The 16,435-nt window shown below is 37.0% G+C and overlaps 2 protein-coding genes across 3 annotated transcripts in view; both read left to right on the forward strand.

Annotated features, from left to right (window-relative positions):
* Positions 1-3,495, forward strand: part of LOC306880418 (ectonucleotide pyrophosphatase/phosphodiesterase family member 1-like) — a 59,138-nt gene extending 55,643 nt beyond the window's left edge. Inside the window, exons 24-25 of the mRNA XM_079433906.1 lie at positions 798-942; positions 2,109-3,495. Of these exons, the coding sequence (XP_079290032.1) occupies positions 798-942; positions 2,109-2,261 (298 nt within the window). The 3' untranslated portion in view covers positions 2,262-3,495. The remainder of the gene's footprint in view (positions 1-797; positions 943-2,108) is intronic.
* Positions 3,496-4,055: 560 nt separating this feature from the next.
* On the forward strand, positions 4,056-16,428 carry LOC306880421 (synaptotagmin-like protein 3). Of its 2 annotated transcripts, none has more exons than XM_079433909.1 (16): positions 4,056-4,095; positions 6,542-6,735; positions 9,313-9,531; positions 9,657-9,724; positions 10,982-11,036; positions 11,164-11,245; positions 11,335-11,407; positions 11,516-11,634; positions 12,868-12,999; positions 13,253-13,413; positions 13,548-13,647; positions 14,538-14,708; positions 14,823-14,907; positions 15,089-15,179; positions 15,673-15,869; positions 16,126-16,428. In XM_079433909.1, exons 2-16 carry the CDS (start codon positions 6,590-6,592, stop codon positions 16,218-16,220), a joined length of 1,794 nt encoding a protein of 597 aa, XP_079290035.1. In that variant the 5' UTR covers positions 4,056-4,095; positions 6,542-6,589; the 3' UTR covers positions 16,221-16,428. The 2 variants fall into 2 exon arrangements, with proteins under 2 accessions (XP_079290035.1, XP_079290036.1); XM_079433910.1 differs by having other exon boundaries at positions 14,826-14,907.
* Positions 16,429-16,435: the final 7 nt, after the last annotated feature.

Here is a 16,435-nt window from a genome sequence, read left to right on the forward strand (position 1 = left end):
ACATTTCAAAATGTCTCACTTTCAACATTTGATATGTTATCTATATTCTATTGTGAATAAAATATAAGTTTATGAGATTTGTAAATTATTGCATTCCTTTTTATTCGTAATTTGTACAGTGTCCCAACTTTTTTGGAATCGGGTGTGTATATATATATATATATATATATATATATATATATATATATATATATATATATATATATAAATAATATCTGATCTCGAGTGTCACATGCTCCTTCAGAAATCATTCTAATATGCTGATTTGCTTCATAAGAAATATTTATTACTATTATCACAGTAGAAAACAGTTTATATTATATGTAATATTTTTGCTTGATTCTTTGATGAATAGAACATTCAAAAGAACTATATATATCCTGAAACAAAAATATTTTTTTAACATTACAAAGGTCTGTCACTTTTGATCAATTTAATGCATCCTTGCTTAATAAAAGTATTAATTTATTAAAAAAAAAAAAAAACACTTTACTATTAATCTAATTCAGATTTAATTTTCCTTAAATTCCACTTTAACTGTGGTTTACATGTTGGTCAGATGGTGTTTTCCTGTCTAAGATGACAAGTACAAGATACAAAGTGGACCAGACTTTATGCTTAAGTCTAACATCTGTCTATATGAGAAAGTATTTTATTAGGCCAAATGCACCATTTAGGAATAAACCTATTGGTAGTTCACATACTGCCTACTAGTGGACAAACACTGCCAAAAATGGATTTAACAATGCATTCGACTGAATACTTCCCTCATATAAATGATTCTCTTCTGCTTTCAGGAACGGGGCTCCCATCCCGACACATTTCTTTGTGATTCTTACAAGTTGTAAGAACTCGTCCATTCCCATCCAACAGTGTGACGGTCCTCTAGATGACGTGTCTTTCGTTCTTCCTCATCGAGCTGATCGTCTGGAAACATGTCATGTATGTAATAATCAGCCATTCATGATCTAAAGCACAGTGACTGTAAGACTGTACAGAGGAGGTAGCCGAGTAACTTGCTTTTTAGGTAACTTGTTAACCACTTAAGTAAAAAAACAAATAAAATGAAACTAGTTAAACAACAAACATTTGCATTACACTTCAGCCATATTTCAAAGATTATAGAACTTAATATAAAAGTACTTAAAAGGATAGTTCACCCCAAAATCGAAATTCGGTCACTAATTACTCACCCTCATGTCGTTCCAAACCCGTAAGACCTTCGTTCATCTTCGGAACACGAGAGCTCTCTGACCCTAACAAAGCTATGAGAATATTTTTTGTGCAAATAAAATGAAAATAACGACTTTATTCAGCAATTAGTCTCCTCCTTGTCACCCTATAGCACCATTTTGGAGAGTATCACATACGTCAACAACGCATGCAACGTATGTACGCAGATACGTTGTTTACGTTCAGATCAAAACATAAACAACCTAAACTATGTATCCGTCTACAGTGCTGCTGACACAGAACAGCATACGTTGTTTACATATGTGATACTCTCCAGGATGACACTGTAGGGTGACGCGGAGACAAGTCGTTATTTTTGTTTTCTTTGTGCACAAAAAGTATTCTTAGTAGCTTCGTAAAATTCCGGTTGAAACACTGATGTCACATGGATTATTTTAACGATCTCCTTACTACGTTGCTGAGCCTTGATCGTGGTAGTATCCTTGCTGTCTATAGGAGGGTCAGAGAGCTCTCAGAATTCATCAGAAATATCTTAATTTGTGCTCTGAAGATGAACGAAGGTCTTACAGGTTTGGAACAACATGAGGGTGAGTAATTAATGACCGAATTTTCATTTTTGGGAAGCCATCCCTTTAAGTCCTATCAGAATGGGTTAAAAATTCAACTAATTGAATTTAATGTAGATTTAAAGTGGCTGAAAACATTACATTCTGTTCACCCTTGAAGTATATTAAGTACTCTTAAAAGTATGCTAAAATGTACTTTTTCACAAGGGCAAGTATAATATGGAATAAGTCATTGAAAAATGTCATGAGATGAATCAAATATGTTTATTATTTTTGTGTTTCTATCTCATATCTCATTATGCGATTATTTTTACACACCCTGTTTTGTTTTATCGTTGATTTCTCCAGAATGGCTCAGACTATTCATGGCTCCAGGATTGGGTTCAGTTTCACGTGGCGCGAATCAGAGATGTTGAGCTTCTGACGGGCTTGAGTTTTTACCATGACCGGATATCTGTTGCTGAAACATTACAACTCAAAACCACACTCAAAACTTTCTAGAAACGCTACTGCATCTGCAGTCTGCAGGCCTCAAATGGCACATTCAGAACGGAACGGAACGGATCAATGAAACGCAGCTGAGCTTTACCAGACTCTGAAACCAAGACACAAGTTCATCCAGAGAGTGTTTGAACTGCTAAAATGGGAGAATAAAACGTTTTATGATTTTTGCTTTAATTAAATCTTTATTCTCAAAGGCAATCTATTTATAACTGGGGAAGTACCGAATGTACCAGAAACTGGCCCAGCAGTTCCAGAAAAACTAAAATGATCTTTTTCCAAGAAAAAATAAAAGCTGTTTTGCAGCACACATGTTAGTGATTTAACTGTGGTTCCTGCATTCAGCATTCAGCCAAGAGCTACAGCCAATTAATGATTTATTTACTCGTGTAATAGTGGTTTGTACTGCCCATTCAGGCCAGAATGCAGAATTACATCAGACAACAAAAGCAAAACTTATGTCACTGTGCATCTTTTTCTGGAGATTAAATGGATTCACTCTCTCAGGTCAATTTTGATACCAATAAATTTGCATCAACATTCTTTATAACATTTGCATGTTACTTTTGTTATTCAAAGTCCATAATGTGCAAGCAGAGATGAGATTGTACAGTAGATTGTCTCATTTAGTGAATATTGATTCAATATTTAATATTTGTGTTATATATATTTTGTTTGTGCAATTTGTTGTGGTTCAATACAATTAAGCATCACTGTCAAAATTATCCTCTTCAATTAGGGATAAGTAATATTTTAGTTTAGATCAATAATGTGATTTGATTTTTTTTTTTTTTTTTTGGTCTGGACCTATATATTTATCATAAAATGTCCAATAAATACACTAACATTCAAAAGCAGAAAGTCAGTAATTAAATTTTTTAAAAATAGTCAAAAGAGACAAATAAATACATTTCATTTGAATGTTATATTAATTAAAGAATCCTGAAGAAAACTGTTGTTTTTTTAACCTTAATAATAATAATAATAACAAAGTCTGAGCACTAAGCCAGCTTTGCTTTCTGAAGGATCATGCTAAATATTTTGAAATATTACTTTATTTCTGTGAAAAATGCAGCCTTAGTGAGCACAGGAGACTTTAAACAGTCCAAAATTGAAAAAGTAGTGTACATATTATTAATATTTATAATACGAAAATATAAATATATTTATATGCATGTATTTTTTATAACAATCTTATAATCATGATGAAGAAAATAAAAGGCTGGAAGTATTTTATATAATGTTTTGTACTGTGTTTTTTTTTAAAGCAAGGTGAGCTGTGAAGCGGTTTTGTTTTAAAATATTAATATTTAAAATCTATTTGTGGTATGAACTAGCAGGAAACAATTTTGCTGTCACTTGACAAGAACCTTTAATAAAAAAAAAACATCAGGACCCCAGCAGACCTTCATGACTGTTTCGAGGAAAAAATAAAAATAAGATAAGATCATTTTACCTCCTTGTGATATCAGTTTAGTTCAGGTTGTTACATTTATGTTCATGATTTAAAAACAAATCTTTTTGCAGTGTAAAATACGTTTAAAAACCTTTTTTTAAACACTGATTAACATGTATACTCTCACATTATATGCATTATAAGCTAAACAAAAAAAATAGCATGTTAGAGAATCTAAACTGCTTCTGCGACCTTACATAGCACTCTTCAACTGAACATACAGTTCCTCTGGTTTATTTCAGTTTCACAGACCTGTGTCATTATCACGTGAACAGGAAGGATGTGGAAAATGACGAACAACTCTGTCTCTTTATATAGAGCTGAGATTGCAGATCTCTGAGCTGTCAATTCACATCATCGTATCAAACTGGCTGGAAGGTAAGTCTGCAAGCAATATTTTATCTCGACGACGCACCAGTGTGGCGATTATTATAATATACAATCATCAAAGCTGCCAAATTTGAATGGGCTGAAGTTTATTAACAGCATAGTGTTGCATGTTTTAGTAAAGTACATCAGTGTCAGTAAACTTTTTTAATATTTGCAAGACCTGTTGTAAATAATATTGCTGTTTTAGTTCTTGTGTTACTTAACATTTAAAAGTCATATTAACAGAAATATTGTCAATGCTGTTAACCAACAGCTTAAAATGATTTTTAGGGCTGTCAATGTGTGCAAATACAGTTGTGAAATATGAAATATCCTCAAATGTCATTCTGCTGTCAAATGAGTTGATTCTAATATTGTAGTACAAAAAGGTGTATTCATTTTTAATCAGCATAACAGATTTTCAGATGTTTATTTATTCATTTTTTTAGCATATTTACAAAAAATCCCTCTATAGGGTATTGCATGACAAATTTAGAGAAAGGTTTTAAGTGCATGATGCACGTAGCTCAGCTGAAAGAACTGAATCAGTCACTGCAGATCAGTTTAGTTTAGTGCCTCGTGCTTGGCAATTCAAACATATACATGTCTCAAAAAAAAAAAAAAATATGTCAAGCTGATTGAAAACATCTGATCTATGGGAAGCTGATTGTCATCTCACTGCTATGTATATAATAAATACGTGAGGCATTTGTTAGATAAACCTTTTCCTGGAAGTGGCTCTTGCAGCAAAAGCCCCTCGCAGAGAGCTGTCAGGGTCAGCCGTTGTGGGCTCCCGCATAACCCAATCATTGCATGACAAGCGCAGTTCACCAGATATGAGTCCACCAGAGACACTTCACGTAAATGAGCTCACGAAGAACGTGGGAAATTACATTTCCCACACTCCATGTATATGTTGACTCAGCTTTACTGTGGCTATAGGTCCCTCACACATAGTCAGAATTATATTATATATAAAAAAAGAAAAAAAAAATCTGCTTAAGATATGGTTTTGTTATCAGCACTACGCATGGTAATATTTTCTGATGGATTTTTAACTAGGGATGCAAACATTTTAGACAGCAGGTTTAATGATTAATATCTCAATCAGTGTTTGATGAGAAAACCCCAAGAAATATTGTTGCAGATTATTGAATAGTGCTACAAAACAGCGGTAGCCTAACACAATGTTATTGTAACATTTTTGTTACAAAAGGTGGTTTTAGAACTCAATGTAACCCTTTTGTTTTTTGAAACGAACTAGTCGAGTTTCAGTTTATCCTTATTCTTTTATTAGCATAAAAAAAAACTTATGAATGTATATCAACTCGGAATACAGGCGCCTCGTTTGTAAATAAAGCTGCCGAGAAACTTACCTCAGAATCGAGCGTTCGTCAAGTCACACATTCAAGTCGCAAACATAATATGAAAGTAGTCTAAACAAAACAAAATCATTTTATTGAAAACAATATAATAACGATGCATTCAAAATGATGAAAAGTGTTACTTTTGGTTATTTTCACATGGTATCACAACACTACATCTGACTTCTAAATGATGAAAAAAAGATTACCGTGATAGTTGAGTGTTGAGTTAAAACCATTCACTCCAGACTTGATTCCGCTCGCTGATCTCTAGATTTAGATTATAACCTACAATCAAGAGTCCAAACTCGGTCCTGGAGGGCCACTGTCCTGCAGAGTTTAGCTCCAACTTCCCTCAACACACCTAGTGTGGAAGTTTCTATCGTAGGCTATGTTTAGTAAGACCTTAATGGGATAGTTCACCCAAAAATGAAAATTCTGTCATCATTTACTCACCCTCAAGTAGTGCCAAACCTGTATGAATGTCTTTGTTCTGCTGAACACAAAGGAAGATATTCTGAAGAAAGTGGGAAACAGAGGAGTTCTGGGGCACCATTGACTTCCATAGTATTTTTTATTTTTTCCTACTATGGAAGTCAATGGTGGCCCAAAACAGCCTGGTTACAAACTTTCTTCAAAATATCTTCCTTTGTGTTCGGCAGAACAAAGACATTCATACAGGTTTGGAACTACTTGAGGGTGAGTAAATGATGACAGAATTTTCATTTTTGGGTGAACTATCCCATTAAGGTCTTTAATTAGCTGTTTCAGGTGTGTTCATTTGGGGTTGAAGCTATAAACTCGGAAGGACAGTGGCCCTCTAGCAGCAGGACTGGACACCCTGACCTACAGCATGTTATATTTCATCTATAGCCTATTATAATGTTTCAAAATGACCCTGCCAATGTCACAAAATGGTGCTTATTTGGTAGCAGCTGGGGCAGTGCTGACTGCGAACTGATAAAAAACATGTCTTGTTTTATATAAAAATTAATTTGACTAATCGGACGCTTTATTTAATATTGATTGAACACTTTTTATTTGATGAAAATCCTAATAAGAACACCATTGACCATAGAACAATTTTTCAGAATCTGAGCAAAGTGGCGTCTCCTGACCTGAACTGAGCTGTGGAGGAAATGAAACTCAAACAGGAAAACTGGGACATATACGATCACGTCTGCCCTATGGATCTCGGGTTATTCCAGGCTTTGGAGAGAGAAAGAGTCCTGGAGGTTCTTCAGAGAGACAAAGCACTTCGAACCATTGAAGCAGACAGAATCAGGCATGCAAATGTTTCAGAACAACTTCTTTAGAACATATGTGACTCTGGACCACAAAACCAGTCTTAAGTCGCTGGGGTATATTTGTAGCAATAGCCAAAAATGCATTGTATGGGTCAAAATTATTGATTTTTCTTTTATGCCAAAAATCATTAGGATATTAAATAAAGATTATGTTCCATGAAGTTATTTGGTAAATTTCCTACCGTAAATATATCAAAACTTAATTTTTGATTAGTAATATGCATTGCTAAGAACTTTAAAGGCAATTTTCTCAGTATTTAGATTTTTTTGCACCCTCAGATTCCACATTTTCAAGTAGTTGTATCTCGGCCCAAATATTGTCCGATCCTAACAAACCATATGTCACGGTGCACACACGAGGGAGGAACCAGGAACACGCAGACGAGGATATAAACTCAAATAACACTTTACTGACATCAAGGCAGGGCAAGACAAGGCAAGGCAAGGCAGGGTAAGACACAGACATCCAACACCGGGGATAACGAGTAGACCAGACAGCACGAAACTCAACAGGCAGGAACTTAAATACACACGCTAATGAGACGAACACGGCTAGACAAGAATTAACTGATGATTACATATGACAAGGACAGGAAAAACCAAATATGGGCACAAGGGGCAGGAACACATGACAGACACACAACAGTTCCCTGACATAACTCCCCCCTCCCGAAAGGCTCGTCCCGAGCCTTAACAGTTCCATCGGGGAGGGGGGGTGGGCGCTCTGGAGGCCTCTCAGGACAGACACGGACCACAGGACGGGGACCTCCAGAGCGGAACAGACAGACAGGACCCATGGCGGAGCAGGGAGCTCAGGAGGCCATGGCAGGTGGTAACTGTGGCCATGGCATCCTTCGTCGGCCCACCCACTCCACCCAGAGCTCTACTACCCCCCCCCAAAATTTCCATGGGGAATCCAGGGGGTATCAGGAGCCCTCCGGGGCTAGACAAACAAGACAGTACATGACACGACAGGAAACCCTCCAGGGTCAGACAAACACGACAAGACATCCCACAGGAACCAGAAGCCCTCCTGGGCTAGCTAGGAAGCTGAGGCTTCCTCTGGGCATGACGAGGAGTCAGGGGCCCTCACAGGGTCCCTCAGCGACCTCCTCCACTTCTGCGACAGGGGGGGCAAGCGGCTGCGACTGGCCTCCATGGCCACAACTCAAGGAGCCGCCTGCCCCAGACGAGTCTCCATGGACAAGACATGACACGACAAGGTAAGTTTAAAATGTTCCTGTGGGCACAACGAACACAAACACGGCTCTCCTGGCCGTGACATGTGGACTTGATCCACGGAGAGGGTATCGGCGACCGGCAGGCTTGAGTCAGCGGCAATCCGGTGGGCTTGAGTCAGCGGCAATCCGGTGGGCTTGAGTCAGCGGCGGACCGGCGGGCATTGAGTCAGAGGCGGACCGGCGGGCATTGAGTCAGAGGCGGACCGGCGGGCATTGAGTCAGAGGCGGACCGGCGGCGTGCACAGGGGAGCCGCGGACGGCGGCGTGAACAGGGGGAGCCGCCGACGGCGGGTTGGCTTTCCCCGCGGACGGCAGCGTTGATCTCCCGCGAACGGCGGGCACGGTGAAGCCGCCGACGGTGGGTTGGCTTTCCCCACGGACGGCGGACTTGGGTGAACCGCAGGTAGCGGCGTGATCTCCCGCGAACGGCGGGCTCGGTGTGCCGCGGACGGCGGCGTGAACTCCCGCGAACGGCGGGCTCGGTGTGCCGCGGACGGCGGCGTGAACTCCCGCGAACGGCGGGCTCGGTGTGAGCGGCGAGGTTGGGAGCCGCGGACAACGGCGAACTTCTCCCGCGAACGGCAGACTGCAGGGCTCGCGGCCAGTGGACTCGCGGCACTCGCGGTAATCCTGCCGAACTCCCACGCCGACTTGACGCGGGCTAGGGCAGAAGGACGAGTGGCGACTTCCATACCACGAGGGACAAACAGAACAGGAACAAACAAAAAGACTTTTCAAAACGGAAAACAAAACGAGGTGAAGGGGCGCCGCTTACTGTTTTGGTCTGGTCTTCTGTCACGGTGCACACACGAGGGAGGAACCAGGAACACGCAGACGAGGATATAAACTCAAATAACACTTTACTGACATCAAGGCAGGGCAAGACAAGGCAAGGCAAGGCAAGGCAAGGCAGGGTAAGACACAGACATCCAACACCGGGGATAACGAGTAGACCAGACAGCACGAAACTCAACAGGCAGGAACTTAAATACACACGCTAATGAGACGAACACGGCTAGACAAGAATTAACTGATGATTACATATGACAAGGACAGGAAACAAACCAAATATGGGCACAAGGGGCAGGAACACATGACAGACACACAACAGTTCCCTGACACCATACATCAATGGAACGCTTATTTATTCAGCTTTCAGATGATGTATAAATCTCAATTTCGAAAAATTGATCCTTATGATTGGTTTTGTGGTCCAGGGTCACATATGTGTCCTTATTTTGTCAGTGTGCAGAAAAAATACAAATGCGTTGTACTATGACATGTAAAATAACATTTCAAACTAATTTGTTTTAGGAGGCTAAAGGTAGAACTTCAGGGTATCTGTCGACAGGGTGCCAAGACCATCATGCACTATGAATATGGTCAAAGATCATGTGCACGCTGTCAGCGGCTTCTGGGAAAGTTCTGGGACTGTGGATCAGTGTGCTGCGGGTGCAGTCATCGCATCTGTAAGCGCTGTCGGGTCGTCCAGTCTGCACAGAAGTGGAAGTGCACAATGTGTCATGCATACAGGTAAAGACAAAACCCCGTGGATTTATACAAAAGTATTCAAATCTGTGAGAAATACATTATTTAACAGTCTTTAAAGCTTTGAATTAATGACATAAGTTAGATACATTTTCATAACTTCTTTGCAGGGAATTTAAGATCAAGTCTGGTGAATGGTTTCTGGAACAGCAAGAAAATAAATTTCCGGATGTCAGAGGTTTGTCTGTTTGCATTAGCTAACTGTTAGGAACAATTTCTGAGGACAACCGTTGTTTTGAATTTACTCAGTTTCCACTTTAAATATTAGAACACTGCTCACTGGAATACTGGAGTTTGATTGGTCAATCACTGCATTCCTCAGCCAAAATGTTTTAATAATCATGATTAATTGTATAATTGGCCATTGTCTACACTGTCTATTATCCACTAATACTACATATGGAATATACGTATGTACATAAATCAAAATTTCATATATTAAATATATTGTCATATAAAGTAAAATCAGATATGAATCCCATTAGAAATGAGAACAGTTTCATATATTAACATCTATACCTAGCCAAAACAAATATATATATATATATATATATATGTTTATGTATGTGTAATTAACACATTATGGACATATATATTTGATGTATATGAAGCTCCATTCTAAAACCAGTCATTATATAAGTAAATAAATATTATATATGATATTATATAACTAAATATAAAAGATAAACATGAATTTAAAAATGTACTACTGTAAACATACAGATTTTTGTATATATGTGGAGCACAAAAGCAGTCTTAGGTCGCTGGGGTATATTTGCAGCAATAGCCAACAATACATTGTATGGGTCAAAATTATTGATTTTTCTTATATGTCAAAAATCATTAGGATATTAAGTAAAGATTATGCTCCATGAAGATATTTTGTAAATTTCCTACTGTAAATATATCAAAACTTAATTTTTGATTAGTAATATGCATTGCTAAGAACTTCATTTGAACAACTTTAAAGGTGATTTTCTCAATATTTAGATTTTTTTATTTTTTTTCAGATTCAAGATTTTCAAATAGTTGTATCTCGGCCAAATATTGTCCTATCCCAACAAACCATACATCAATGGAAAGTGTATTTATTCAGCTTTCAGATGATGTATAAACCTCAATTTCCAAAACTTGACCCTGACTGGTTTTGTTGTCCAGGGTCACAAATGTAGATTTAATAAAATTGCATATATAAATAAAATGTATATTGTTGACTTGTAGATGCTACATCTAAAATCATCCTATGCTATAACATTTGCATAAAATATACAACTTTTACTATAGGGATTTAAAAAAAAAAAAAGTAAGCCATAAGTTTATAACACACACACACACATACACACACACACACACACACACACACAACTGATGGTCTGTGTGTTAAACTTAGCTTGGAATTAACCATGAATGTTGTATTTCTGTATTGTATTTTTAGAAAACAGTCATGAAACCATCGGAGACAAACTATTACAATCTTATCAACGGCTTAGGTTGGAAACCCTCAAATATAGACCTTGTTATAATACTCAATATAATAATCAAATTTACTTTGACAATTCAAGCTCCTTTTAATCAATGATTTCAAAGTGTTTTTATTGTTATTATTTTGTTTTTTAGCTTTATTGCAGTTGTGCCTCCAACTCCTCCGCCTGTTTATCAAACCCCATCATATAACAGATTGATTCATTTAACAGAACAGGTAAAGAAGACAGTCATATAGATTTTATTTTATTTTTCTGTGCATTTCTTCATCTAATAATGTGTTTGTGTGTCTTTGTATTAAACCAGGACCTCAAAAAATCAAAGCCATTTACTAAATCTGTGGAGAACCTGATGGTGTCTGTCAGTGCTCGCATAAAAAGTAAGAAAACAAAACGAGCCTACTCTATGTTGATTGTAATAACTCATATATCCACAAGAGTCTCTACAACAGCCTGATCTGGGATGTTTTGTCTTGTCCTGATGCTAGAGTTCTCCAAATCTCAGAATGATCTGAGTGTGGAAGCGGGTCAGCTGACTGTGGATCACGGACTCCTGCAGAACTCTAGACACAAGAGCCGATCAGAGAGTGCCATCAACAAAGCCAGAGTAGGTCTATACAGTACTGCCTACAAGAATTTATATTACAGTACATGTCCTGTAATTCCCATTCAATGCCATGTGGGACATTCCCTTCAAATGAAGAAGAAAGGGTGTCGTCTTTCATTACTGTTGATTTATGAACGATCAAAATTTGAATCTGTCCATATATCCACTTTGGTTTTCCAGCCAACCAGGTTTGACTTGAAAAACGGGCAGATGAAAATTCATTGCCTGCTGTGTTTGAAATCTCCAGTGGTTCTCAAATTTTTTTTATTCACCGTCTATACCCAGTAAAATACTTATTAACATCGTTAACATCTTTAATGCATTAGCTCGCATTAACCATAAATGAGCAGCATATTTATTACCGTATTATTCTTTATTAGTGCTGTCAAACGATTAATCGCGATTAATCACATCAAAAATACAAGTTTTTGTTTACATAATGTGTGTGTTTTGTGTATATTTATTATGTATATATAAATACACACACATGCATGCAGCCTAAATATTTCATAAAAATATGTTACGTTTATATATTAAATATATTTATATATGATATCATTAATATGAATATAAATATATACATGTAAATGCATGCTACATGCTGTAAATATATGCTGTTTGTGTGTGTCTTTATATATATATATACATAATAAATATACACCGCACACACACATCTATTATGTAAACACAAACTTTTATTTTGGATGCGATTAATCGCAATTAATCGTTTGACAGCACTCTTCTTTATTAATGCTAGTTAATTAACACAATGTTAGTTCATGCTCAGGTCAAATTAAATAACATTAATAGATACACCGAGTAATAAAATTAAAAATAAACATTAGCGAAGATTAATAAATGCTTGTTATTTCATGTTAACGGTTGTCAATAAATGAAACCTTATTGTAAAAATATTTCAAAAGTAGAACAAATGTATATTTATGATAAAAATGCCCATTATATTGACTTTTCCATGTCTAGAAATCACACTTAAAATGAGGCTTCCTCAAATACTTTCAAATCCTGGTTCTTCAAAAATGTATTGATTATTTTTTAAATCATTTCAAGTCATCTTGAGGCCCTTTGGGAGTTTGTTGTGACCCCCTTATAGTCTAACCTTTGTGAGAATCACTGTTTTACTGTGTAAGTTTGAAGGCGAACTTTAACTAAGAATGAGATTGACTAAACATTTGACATTCGTGTGACGTCCTGATTGATTTTGTCTCCTTACAGCTGTGTAAAGCACCCAGTCTTCCCAATATATCCCAGAACAGCAGAGGCACAAAGCAGTACGCTTCCACAAGTACACTTTACCTGACAGATGACGATGCTTCATATACATCTGCATACAGCGATGAGCAGAGGGTATGTATTCACGTGCTATTTAATTCTGCTTGATCAGATAACTGATGTGCAGATCTCTCAGGAAGCAAACTGCCTACGGTCTGCAAAATTCTGCAAGATAACTTTCTGCAAAATTGTCTGTTAGATAACACTTACAGGCTCATGGGGATGAGGGATGTATTGTGCATTAATTCTCTCTCACGACTTTAAACATCAACATAAAAAAGTGTAATGTTAATAAATATGAATTCATTCAAAAACATGTTTTGCACAGGACATCAACAGTAGCACGGATTGTGGGATCTTTGAAAACACTAGTGTGACCGGAGAAGTTGAGGTTGCCTTCGGTTACAACAACAGGACGTCCTGTTTGGATATAACTATCAAAGCCTGCAAAAATCTGATGTTTGGACATATGAAGAAGAAATGTCATCCGTGAGTTGTTTTGTTGGAGTGCATGTTTGCTGTGTATTACAGATTGAACAATGTTAGCAGGACATTATTGCCGTAATGTATTTGGCTCATATACAGTTGGCCTAATAAGAAATTGTCTCTTTCTGAACAAACAGGTATGTAAAGGTCTGTTTGCTTCCAAAGAAATACCACGATTATAAGATGAAGACAGCAGTCAAAAGGGGAAATAACCCGGTTTACAATGAAGCCTTTACTGTGAGTATTTACAACCAGAATTTACTGGTAAACACTGTTTACAAAATAAATAAATAAATCAAAGTGTAGTTATTATTATTTATTATTTTCCAATTTAATTTGAGTTAGTTTCAGTCATTTTGCTGTGTGTTTTTTTTTCATTTTCATTATTTTTTATTAAAACGCCAATATAGTTATTTCATTTCACTTAATATATATATATATTTTTTATATATTATTATTTTTTTGTTCTAGTTTTAGTTCTCTATAAGAACCCTGCAATGAACGTGTACATTAAGTGGTGAGATAAGCAATCATTATTAGTGAGAGTCAATAAATTAGCAAAGTTAGTCAATTTTGCAGTAAGAAAAGCAAATTTACAAACAGATGCTGAGAGAGCAAAATATTATTTGTTATTGCTCTCACAACCTATAAAAATGGTTTGAAATTTCACAATCACACAATGAATGTTTACAGCCAGACACTGGAAACAAAACCAGACTTTAGAGCAAAGCTTAAAAAACAGTTTAACCTTTAATAATCATCGGAATACTGTAGTTTTTGGGATTTTAATTCAATTACATTTTATTCAATTAATTATTATTTTTGTTTTGTTTTGCTTTAAGTGTCCCTTTGCCCTAAATGGTCTTGTTGTGGCATAACTCAGCTGACAAATTTAAAAGAAAAGCAGTAGCTTTATTATTATTAATTATGTATTTATTTTTAATTGTGACTTTTTTTAGTGTGTATTAAGTCATTTTAAATTTAATTCAGCTGCATTTATTTAAAAGTACTATTTATTTATTCACTTACACATTTATTTTTTTTATTTGCACAGATAGAAATGCAATGAAAGTATGACTATATTTGGAGGTTTTTGTTGTGCTGAACTGTTTGGTGTGTGTCTGCAGTGTGTGGTTTCTGCTGAGCAGCTGGGCAGCAGTGTAGTTCAGGTGTCAGTGTGGCACTGCAGGGGACTCAAGCGGAAGCTCTTTCTGGGCGAGACACTCGTGCGTCTGGCTGACTTGTGTCTGGAGAGCACAGACTCTCAGCGCTCTGTCTGCTACGCACTCGGTCCAAAGGTAAGATCAGTCAAACTGGGCAAGCTGTATAAGACAAATTGCCCACATCTGCTCATGTTCTGAGGTAGGCTATATCTGCTGATCTGTTGAACACTGTAGCTTGTTCTTTCATAGCAGGGTCATCCACTAGATGTCGATGGCGAGCTGCTGCTTAAAGCTCATTTCCAGTTCCTGTCACAGATTTACCTACACACAGCTGGTATGAGACTAGCACTCCATTATAAATAGGACTATGAATGACTGTGTGTGAATGAGTCAAAGACTGTCTTTTCTGGGCTTTGTTCTATTCTTTTAGTGCTCATTATGTTCAAATGTATTGAAACAAATTATTCCTATTTCAGAATAAAAACATATTGAGTGTAATTACTCTATCTATACAGACCTTTTGATTGGAGCAGCAGGACAGCTCAAAGTCGTCATCACTGATGTATCGAAGCTGTGCTTTCTGTCAAAAACAGCTTACATTGAAGGGTGAGTGACATTGACTGTGTGTATGAAGCCTATGTCTGAAGAAGTTCCAATACGCTTGTATAGAGAGCAATGATATGGTTGCAACACTAGGCATAAAATATAACATTTTACTACAAATTATAAAGGAGTTTTAATGCATAAGTTTCTGCTAAGCTATAATTTAATTTTAGCATTGTAATATTATTATAATTATATAATATTATATGCTATAACATTATACACAAAGACACCTTTTGATCAATGTAATGAATCCTTGCAGAATAATATATAAAAATATACACACACACACACACACACACACACATATATATATATATATACATACATATGTATATACATACAACAGTACAGTACAATACAGTAATGAACAGTACTGAATAAAAAAAAAAAAGTAGTCTCCTTTCCACAAGAAAATGTTGTGCCAAAATCTGAAGGCATATATGGCACGTGACTTGATTTTATGTGCATTAATTGGGTATTAATGCCTTCCCAGAATCCTTTGCCTTCCTGGAGATCGAGAGCTGGTGCAGAGAAGTCCAGCGTTGAAGAAGACTGCCGGTTCTGTCCAAATGAACTTCAGCAGACTGACGCTTCAGGAGCTCCAGCAGGCCACGCTGCTGCTCAACTTGTATGAGAAAAACACCTTCAGCTTTGCTGACCATTTACTGAGATCAGCACGACTGACCGGAGGTGAGCTCCACACACAAAACACACATTAAAGGTGGCCTGGGTATTTTCTACTGAAAGTTTAACACATGTGATGGATTTCATTGGATGTACACTCACATGAGATCAAGACTCCAGTCATAAATGATTGACGTCAGTAGTGTTTTGTACATCTATAAATGTGCACCAGTAGACTTCTCTAAAAATACTGTCTGCACACTCAAAAACACACATTAAAAAATATGGGCTTGTATGTAATCCTGTCTGCTTATTTCGGCAGAATCGTCATGGCAACGTCTGCAGCAGATGCCAGGAGAGTGGCATGACTTCGTTCTTCCATTTCATGCAAATGTCAGCACAAGCATGAGGTCATAATAACTGAAGAACGTGGATGCTTTCCATCAACCCACAGATCCTGGCGAGTGACAGTTGTACTTACAAGCTCAATCCGGACAAACCAATGCCCAGATTGTCTTTATTTCTTCAGACATGAACGGGTTTCTTTGTTGTGGTTTTATTTACAGTATATTTTATATTTATATTCATCATTTCATAACTTATTTAATAAACTAAATATTTTCACAAAGATG

Source organism: Barbus barbus, assembly GCF_936440315.1.
Source record: "Barbus barbus genome assembly, chromosome: 14".
Lineage (NCBI taxonomy): Eukaryota > Metazoa > Chordata > Actinopteri > Cypriniformes > Cyprinidae > Barbus > Barbus barbus.

Excerpts from the sequence above, each read along its gene's own strand:
- LOC306880421 (XM_079433909.1), top strand. The coding sequence starts at position 6,590 with ATGAAACTCAAACAGGAAAACTGGGACATATACGATCACGTCTGCCCT. Across the intron at positions 11,408-11,515 it reads TGTCAGTGCTCGCATAAAAA|AGTTCTCCAAATCTCAGAAT; the intron begins GTAAGAAAACAA and ends TCCTGATGCTAG. Across the intron at positions 14,908-15,088 it reads GATTTACCTACACACAGCTG|ACCTTTTGATTGGAGCAGCA; the intron begins GTATGAGACTAG and ends CTATCTATACAG.